The following is a 9412-nucleotide window of genomic DNA, read 5'->3' as shown; positions in this document are numbered from 1 at the left end:
GTTTTGCACAAAGTTTAGAGACTTTATAATTATCGTCGTTTAAAGTGCAAAAGCGCGTATCAACAAAATGCAAAACCGCGTATCAGCAAAATGCAAAACCGCGTATGTGAAGTTGTAGAAATTATTTTCTAGAGGGTAGAAACACTCATTTTTCAAAATGGTTCTCTGTTTTATAAAGCAATCGCATTTCTGGCTAGTATATTTCAGGACGAATGGATAAGGATTGAGCTAAGAGCTTGTGTGAGCAAATCCAATTTTTGGCAGCCAACGTCAGTTACGCGGTTTTGCAGAATGACGATACGCGGTTTTGTACTTTAAACGACGTTATGTCTTCTGGTGTAGAATTTGCATATTTTGCGAAAAATTCATTGTGCCATATATAGATTCTTTTCCCACAGTCCAAAGAGGATACATGAACTGAAGGAATTTCAGCACTACTGTTCGGTAAAACCCCACAAAATTTTGGGCATATCTCAAAAACGATGGCTTTCACTAGAAAGCATTGTGTTAAGAATAGTTGAGCAATGGGATGGTTTGAAACTTTATTTTATTTCCTGCTTTTACGAAGTAAACGGTATGCGATCTGCAGATTTGCCCATAATAAACAATCTTAACAAAGAGTTCCAAGCTGAAAGCTCCGTTTGCCATACTTATATGCAACTATAAAAGCACATTAGGGGTATTCTCTGAGTCTTGCAAAGCCCTTGCACGGTGCACGGATTGCACGGTTTGCAAAGCTGTCCCATACGAAAACCGGTTTTAACCGTGCAATCCGTGCAATCTGTGCACCATGCAAGGGCTTTGCAAGACTCAGAGAATACCCCTATTATCTCTTAATTTTGAGTAACTTTATTAAAAACGATGTGAATCAGTAACAATATTAATTGATTTAATTGATTTTAAAAATGACAATAATCATATTAAAATATCCGACATTTTGCCCCATCTCATAGATTGCGATCCTGATATAATAACTAGAGATGGGCAAAACACGTGAGTTTCTACGAGACATACTTTGTCAGGCTTTTTCACACGTAAGCGTGAGAGGTTTTGAGAGAAAAATTACGTAACTTCCGTGATCGTGCGTGACTGAAATTTTGGCTGGCGTGAGCGTGCGTGAGAAAACAATAATTGTGACCATGATACAAAAAAGAAGGTAGTTTCATTTAATGACATACGTTGTTTTTGTTAACCATTTGTCTTTTAATAAAATTATGACGTTTCATTAAATTCATGCTACCTGATCAGGAGCAGTATTTTTTTTTTTTTAAGCAGAAGATTCCATCAGTCCACTCAAAGACGTCGAATATGATGAACCTGAAAATTAATGCATAATCTCAAAAAGGGGGTTGACGAAACTAGGTTTCAGAACTGATGAAGAAAGTAATCAAAATTATAATTATGCTAATTACTTATCGGAGGGCGGTCTGCGCAATTCAAGTTTTTTGCATACATTGGAAATTTTAAATTCGAAATTTGTTGAAGTTAATGGTGATACGCTAACCACAAAGCCCAATTTTTTTCAAAATCTGATGAGAAATCTAAAAGTAAATTTTCACGAATTTCATGTGAACAAATAAAATAATTGTTCCCAATTTGTTTTTGTTTTGCATGTTAAGTTATGAGAACAATTTATTCACATGGAATTGGTGATTATAAAAGTATTTATTTGAAAAGAGAATTCTTTAGAACTAGATTTTTAAATTTCAAGATTGCATACAAAATAAGAAAATGAAAAATAATAACATAATGCTCTCGTCTCCTTTAACATTACATATTTTATATATTTTTAATAAAAAGGTGCGAACCACGTAAGTAAAAAAATTACCAAGCTCTGATAATGATTTTTCATTTGATATATTATTAAACTGGTATAAATGTGGGAAAGAAAATACTCCGATTTATTTTAATATTATAAAAGTGGTATGGCCGTTGAGAATGCTCACAATTTATGAAACTTCAAAAAATTTTATTATCCGTCAAAAGTTGTTTATTGAAACTACCTTCTTTTTGTATCATGATTGTGACGATGTTTTAAAATTTTGGGAGAGCGCTAAAGATTTTCCACTTCTTAGAAGCTTTTCAAGGCAAATTTTAAACATAACAGCTAGCTCAGCAACTATTGAAAGAGTTTTTTCTGTGTCAGGCAGAATTTTAGAAGAAAGAGGTACACGACTGCTAGGTGATAACCGCGACAAAATATTACTTTTAAACAAAAATATGAGCGGTCATTTTAAAATTACATCAAATGAATATTGATGTGAATTATTTTCTTTACTCTGAACACATATGTACTTATACCTGACATTAAAAAATAAAACATAATAGTGCGTTCATCCCAGGCAAGGCGTTTGGCCAAACTTTTGTAACAATATTTATACAAAATTCTATTTATATAAATAAAGTTTCAGTTAAGAAAAATAATGTCCGTGAAAAATCGTGCGTGAGCGTGCGTGATTAAAAACTAGCCGTCGTCAGCGTGCGTGAACGTGATTGAAAAAATTTAACAGAACGTGAGTATGAGTGATTTACAAAACCATCAACGTTAGCGTGCGTGAACGTGAGCCAAAATCACTCACGTGCCCATCTCTAATAATAACCACGCAGTGGAATTTACTGAGGCTAGTGAGCTTGAATTTCCATTGATCTGGATATTGATATGTTTTGTGAAAAAGTTTATGTATTCTATTAAAAATTGAATGAATGAAAATAGCTTCATGCATCTCGTAATAGCTCTGCATCTGCAGAACGCAAATTTTCAACGCTTTCTTTGATAAAAACTAAACTATTGGAAATTAGGGAAGAAAATTGCCAAAGTTTTCTAAGATATTTATAGTACTTTTTCAAAATAATCGGAAAAAATATAGTACGTTTCATATAAATATAGTATTTTATTTAAAAGAAAAAGTGAAAACTATTTTTAGGTAATGGTTCTTCCTGTGAATGCAGAAGTTGCTAGAATAGAGAGTAGAAAAGAAATAATTTTAAGCAAATTTGTTAGTTCTTTTTTAGTGTGTTTAAAAAATGTTTCCTTTTTGATTACAAACTCACTATGAACTTTTTTTTTTTTGCTTTTTTTGCAATACCTAGTGCCTTTTCCTGCCTTTTTCGCTATTTTGTTTTGCCCTTTTTGCAATACCTAGTGCCTTTTCCTGCCTTTTTTGCTATTTTATTTTGCCTTTACCAGCCTCTTTCGTTATTTTATTATGCCTTTTGATAGGTTTTTAGGTCCTAAAAATCCGTTCCCTGGTTATAAGATTCAACCTAGGAAAAACGCATAAACTGAAATTAAGTTACGATTATAAGCAGGGAACGGATTTTTAGGCCATAAAAACCTATAAGAAAGGCAAAATAAAGTAACGAAATAGGCTGGAAAGGGCAAAATAAAATAGCGAAAAAGGCAGGAAAAGGCACTAGGTATTGTAAAAAGGCAAAAAAAGGCAAAATAAAATAGCGAAAAAGGCAGGAAAAGGCAAAAAAAGGGTATTGCAAAAAAAGCAAAATAAGGCACTAAAAAAAGACAGAAAATACGAAGAGCAATCAAAAAATATATTTTTTTTAGAAATGTTTATATTACAAGTAAAAAGAGAAAAACTCTGAACTAGTTTCATTATATGAAAAATGTGTACTTTGAATCTTTGACTATTTTATCCTTTCGAGTTTCTAACTCATAAAACTTTAACCTGTATAGTTATAGTAACATTGAACCACAAGATGCATTTTGAAGTTTTCTGGCAGCAGAAAAGCCTTGAATGTACTAAATGTGCGCTCGTAAGTTGATACAAGTGGAGCCCAATTTAAATATGGAACGTTTGAAACGTTCATATTATCAGGAATAAGGGCGTTTTCCTCGCCCTTTATAATTTTATCCACACCCCTTATTGTCTCCAAGCCCCCGTTAGCTGAGAAAACGGCTTTGAATTTTTCCAACACCAATTTGGCAAGAGGTCCCTGCGCTTCTACATATAAGCCGCATGGGCATGTGTATATTTTTTAATCCTAAAAAAATTGTAAATGCTATAATCACTTTTTTAAAGGTAGAAAAGGCACAAAAAGGCAAATATCTTAAAAAAGGCAACATCAAATGTGTATATATGGAATCAGAGAAAGCTAAATCGTGGACATTCTTAATCGAATATACTATCTCTTTAGCAGGAAAAAAGGCAATTTCCATAAAATCCGTTCCCTGATTATAAGTTATAAGATTCAGATAAAAACGCATTGTAGCATAGGAAAACGCATAAACTGAAATTAAGTTACGAACTGTTATAAGATTCAACCTAGGAAAAACGCATTTTTAGGCCTTAAGTCCATATTTTGTATTCAAAATTCTAAGTATGCATATTTTTTGTGCTTCATTAGATCTATAACAGTCAGACAGTTACCCCGACGAAATCCTTGACGGTGGTACCAGGTGCGGAACGTTACACGACGGTAGGAGGTTTAGTTTGGGTTAACGTCTCACACTGACAGCGGTTTAGATGCTTCCCCTTCAGAAAAAAACATGTGCAGTAATAAGTTAATTATTTAAATCGACGAATAGTTATATATCAACTTTTGTGACCTTCTATTTATGCTTTTTTGTACAATATACCTCTATTGGTTACAATAATTTTAAGCTATGTATAACAAACAATTTTTAGTAAAAATTATTGGTGTTGAAAAAAAATTGTATAGGAGGAGTTTAAAGTTTCAAGTCTCTAGCTCATCGAGAAGTTGGTTAGAATTGTTGGAAAAATTCCAGGAGATACATATATGTATGTAAGGGAAGTTAAATAAAAGCTTGTAAAAACGTAACATTTTTATTCACTGGGATTAACATAAAACCAAGGTCATAACAACATCGCAAAAACAAGATATAGAAAGAAGGTTTTTCTTAACAGCGGTCGCCCCTCGGCAGCTCCGAGTGTATTTCTGCCATGAAAAACGGCATCTCATTAAAATACAATCGCCGTTCCGAGTCGGTGTAAAACTGTAGGTGCCCTGTAGTCAAATGAACTAGTTTCAAACTACCTCACAACTAGTATGAACCACATGCCCAACTAGTCAGTCAACTATCTTTTTTCCATGCAATCAACTGGTATTTTTAACATGGGGATATCCTACGAAATGGCAATTGTCAGACAGAATAATACTGAACCGAAACCATTACTTTGGGACTCAAAAAATAACATGAATTCATGAATATACAATAAAAACTTTTGATTAAGTACACTTTAAAATACTACACATTTTTATTTAGCAGTCTTAGATTTGCCAATAATTATTTTTAAATTTTTTGACTATTAATTAAAAGGAAAAATAAATACATAAATATTTCGAGCTTTCGGAGATAAATTTAAGTACATTTTTCATTAAATGCTATTAAAAGTAATAGCTTTCAGGTAATATGCAAATATGCAAAAGAAAAAATTTTAGTTAAAAATAAAAAAAATACTTTAGTTCATTTTCGATTCAACTTAAATAAAAATAAAAGTTTTCATTAAATTAAATTAAATTCATTAACTTTGCACATTTAAGTCCTTTCTTTTTAAAATTTTATAAAAGTAATAATATCCCTGAAAATTTGAGATTTGGATAAGAATAGAATAAATAAATAATTCATGAGTTAATTAATATTAATTAATTTTTGCCAAACTGGCTTGTTGATTGATAATTGAAATTAATGAAATTATTATATTAATCGTGTAATTAACAAAAGTCAAAAATAATTTAAAATTATCAAAAATAACAACGTTGCGAAATTGCGTCTACTGCTAGAAACACAAAATAAAAAACAGAACTTTTGCAGCTATTCGTATGAATAAAAAAGATTTTCCTACGTTTCAAAGGCAGTTAAAAAATGCGTATAATTTTCGTCGCGAAATTGATATCATAAATTTTGTGTTTGTAGTTTAGCTTTCGTCACTCGAAAATTTTACCTCAAAGAGGTGTTTTATTTGATCACAGCGCACGGCAGTGTGCGCGAGTGACGAAAGCAGCAACAGTAGCATGCTGAAATGACTCGCTTATATATACACGAGATTTGGAAGTTTTTATCCAGACGTCCAATGGACATATTTGAGATATCGTTGGAAAGGTCTTGCAGAATGAGTCCAGAAAATGTATTCAAGCTTCATAAACGAATTCTTAATTAATTAATTAATTAATAGAAACACAAAATTTATGATATCAATTTCGTGACGAAAATTATACGCATTTTTTGACTGCTTTTGAAACGTACGGAAAATCTTTTTTTATTTATTCGGAACGTTGCGCTAGAAACACAAAGTAAAAAACAGAACTTATGCAACGATGTACGAAAAAAGATTTTCCGTACGTTTCCAAGGCAGTTAAAAAATGCGTATAATTTTCGTCACGAAATTGATATCATAAATTTTGTGTTTCAAGTTCAGCTTTCGTCACTTGAAAATTTTACCTCAGAGAGGTGTTTTATTTGATATACCTATTCCGCTTGTTCGAATATCCTTCGCATACATCCACATGCATGTATTCATATGGATGTATACATAATTATACTGCTGGAGCTTCATATAGTGACTCACACCAAACTATCGATTTTTTGTGTGTCTAGAACGTTTGCAAAAGGTTTCACATTCACATATATGTACATATGTATGTACTTAAATTTTTTTTGTTTATTTATTCTAAGTACTTTCAAGATTGCACATACATTGTTTGTACATAATTGGTTGGTCTACTAAATAAGTTAACACACCTGGAATTTGAACTTGGCTTGAATCAATTCTACAATGTTTGGTCCATTTCGCGGTTCATATATGTTAATGGTTTGATTTGTGTGGCAACCGCAGATAAGACAAGTTCGCTTTAAATATTCGGATGCTTTTTCTGACATCTTTCTCCTTTGTATTAGAAGTTAAAACTTATACTTCGAATCAGTTCGATATTTGGAAATAATTTTCACTAACTCTTATTAAATTGTCTAAAAATTAACGATTTTTCGTCTACTTCACATTTGTTAAAAGAGGATACACAAAATCGTTCACACGCGCGGCGAGGCACTACATGAGAGTGATGTACGTATCAAGCGGCTGTCGTTGCCGTATACTATCGGATTCACAACGATAGGCAGCGCGGACAACCGACACGTCCTTAACTCCAGGCAAATTACAAGCGAATGAGGAATTCATAACGAGAGCTGTACATACAATAGCCTACTGCCTCATTATCAGCTTGCAGCTGCTGGTCTTTTGGTTATACACAGCGTTCGTATTTTACTCCGATCTGAGTAGATTCACTTCGGATTTTAAGGCATTTTAAAATCGACTCCTCTACTCCGCTTGTCTTAAAATGAGGGCTATTTTTTGCAGTCAACCCACGATTTTCTGTAAAAAAAAATTAAATTAAGTAAACACTTATTGCTGAAAGGACTTAATAATTGCATCCACATAGTAATTTCGTTTTTTTATTTAATTTCGCAGGTATCGTTCTACAAAAGGTCTTATACTTACATATGTTCTACTTTATATGACTATGTATTTCTAACTAAACACGTAACATATTATTCTTAAATTAGTTCGGGTTTTGCTTTTGCATCATAAATATTTAAATCATTTCCTATTTCATACAACTCAGCTAAAATTTAAAAAAGAAGTTTGGCGCTTTTCCTGGTTAAGGACCCTTACAGGCCTATTCTGCGTTGGTAACAAAAATTTTGTTACCGGTTAGTAAAGTTACTGTCAATTTTTAAACCCTTTTCGTATTCTCCACACTCATGTAACCGGTAAATTTTGTTACCATCTCATGAACAGGTAACAAAATATTGCCCCGTGAAATATGCAACAACAGAATTTCAACAAAACTCCATAGCTGAATTGCTGAATAAATTAAAACGTTACCAAGGTAAATAGAACTGCGGTTGCAAGAAGTGGTGACAATTGTTGGTAACAAAATTAGCTTGTTACAAAATATTCGGTTTCAAGCAGAATAGGCAGATTAGTGAAATTTTCTGCTCATGCAAAATTTTCCATTTTTAATTCGCATGAAATAAAAAATGGAAATCTACTACGTGAATTAATTTTTTTACTCCGATTTTACGAGTGATTTACTTCTGAGTCGAGTTTCGGTAGTTCGAACCCTGTTTGTACATGTTTCCTTTCATTTGGCTACTCAGGGCCAGCGCTGCCATTTTAGCCGTTTTCCGGCTAGATTTAGCCGGTTGCGATAGCAAACAGCCGGAGAAATTTCGATTTAGCCGGCAGCCGATTTGTTAGCCGTTTTGCAGAAAAAAATTAGCCGATTTTGCTATCTGCCTTGTTTTCTTAAATTTCAAATATGTATATATGTTTCCATTTTTGACTAACCGACCCAAAATCTGTTAGAAATGGTTACTAGCCTTATCGTGGAGAAAANATTTTAAGTGTGAAGTTTTATTCGCAAACTTAGAAAATAAGAAATTGTTTCACTGTTAAGACACTTAAGATGCGTTTGTGTTTGGATATAGTGCCAACAAACAGAATAAATATTACATGTAGATATTTCTAGCCTAGAGCATGTAGCGCATATTCAATTCTGCCTAGATTACAAAACATCATTTTTGCCCACTCCGAAAGGTTTAAGGTAAGGGAAAAATTGATATTTTCAAGGACTATGTACACATATGTATTTTTTAAACAAACTTGTTTGCTGAGAACTTATTTAAATTCCAAAAACCGAATGCCAACTTGAATTAAAGGAACCAACACTGAAGTGAGTCAAAATGAAAATAAAAGAGCACAAATTTCTATGTAAAGCAAAACTCTCTGGGAATCCTACGAGACATCTGCCGGTCATATGACCGGTCATCTAAATGGGAGATCTGCAGTCTTTTGGCATCATATTTTACATCAGAATTGAAGGGATTTCTGAAAAATCTGACCAGTTCTTTTGTGTAACTGTGATTTTGCATCCCTTGTCAACATATGGCCTCGGTTGATGTTAACTTAAGGTCGTTGTTTTACTGCCTTAAAATTGAAGGGAAATTTGTACAGCGCTTTTTATGTGTATTGGTTTCTATTTGAGTGTATTGAGAATCGGTCAGTCTGAAAAGGCCTTGTAGGGAAGACAATAGGTTTGTTCGTCGAAAATCCAGCGAGAATTATCACTCAAAATATCAGATAGTAAGAAAAAAAGCTCCCAAATTCTCTCTCATGTAGAGAAACTTGCAATTTTCTGTACGAACGCAAATTTGCAAGTTTTTCTGCCAGCTAGTGTCCACAGTTGCATTTCAAACAAAAGAAATTTGTATAGAATTTTTAAAATTCTTTCAGAGGGGCAAAAAACAGGATCTACGTGTATATATCTTGTCAGTCCGACTTTCTTCAACATACGTTTCAATTTCTTTGTCGGGTTTACTATATCGACTCTGGTTGAGATTGCATTCCGACTAAGAATACAGTTTTTTTTTTGCCGA

At 32.9% G+C, this 9412-nt stretch overlaps 1 protein-coding gene across 1 annotated transcript in view; it reads right to left on the bottom strand.

Moving 5' to 3' along the window:
• Positions 1-7314, bottom strand: part of phyl (phyllopod) — a 19101-nt gene extending 11787 nt beyond the window's left edge. The window contains exon 1 of the mRNA XM_017627222.1: positions 6719-7314. Within this exon, the coding sequence (XP_017482711.1) occupies positions 6719-6856 (138 nt within the window). The 5' untranslated portion in view covers positions 6857-7314. The remainder of the gene's footprint in view (positions 1-6718) is intronic.
• Positions 7315-9412: the final 2098 nt, after the last annotated feature.

The sequence above is a fragment of the Rhagoletis zephyria genome, unplaced genomic scaffold (assembly GCF_001687245.7).
Source record: "Rhagoletis zephyria isolate East Lansing unplaced genomic scaffold, Rhagoletis_zephyria_1.1 Rzeph_scaffold_05117, whole genome shotgun sequence".
Taxonomy (NCBI): Eukaryota; Metazoa; Arthropoda; class Insecta; order Diptera; family Tephritidae; genus Rhagoletis; species Rhagoletis zephyria.
Note: the sequence above shows the minus strand (reverse complement) of the source record. Positions and strands in the feature narration are given on the sequence as shown.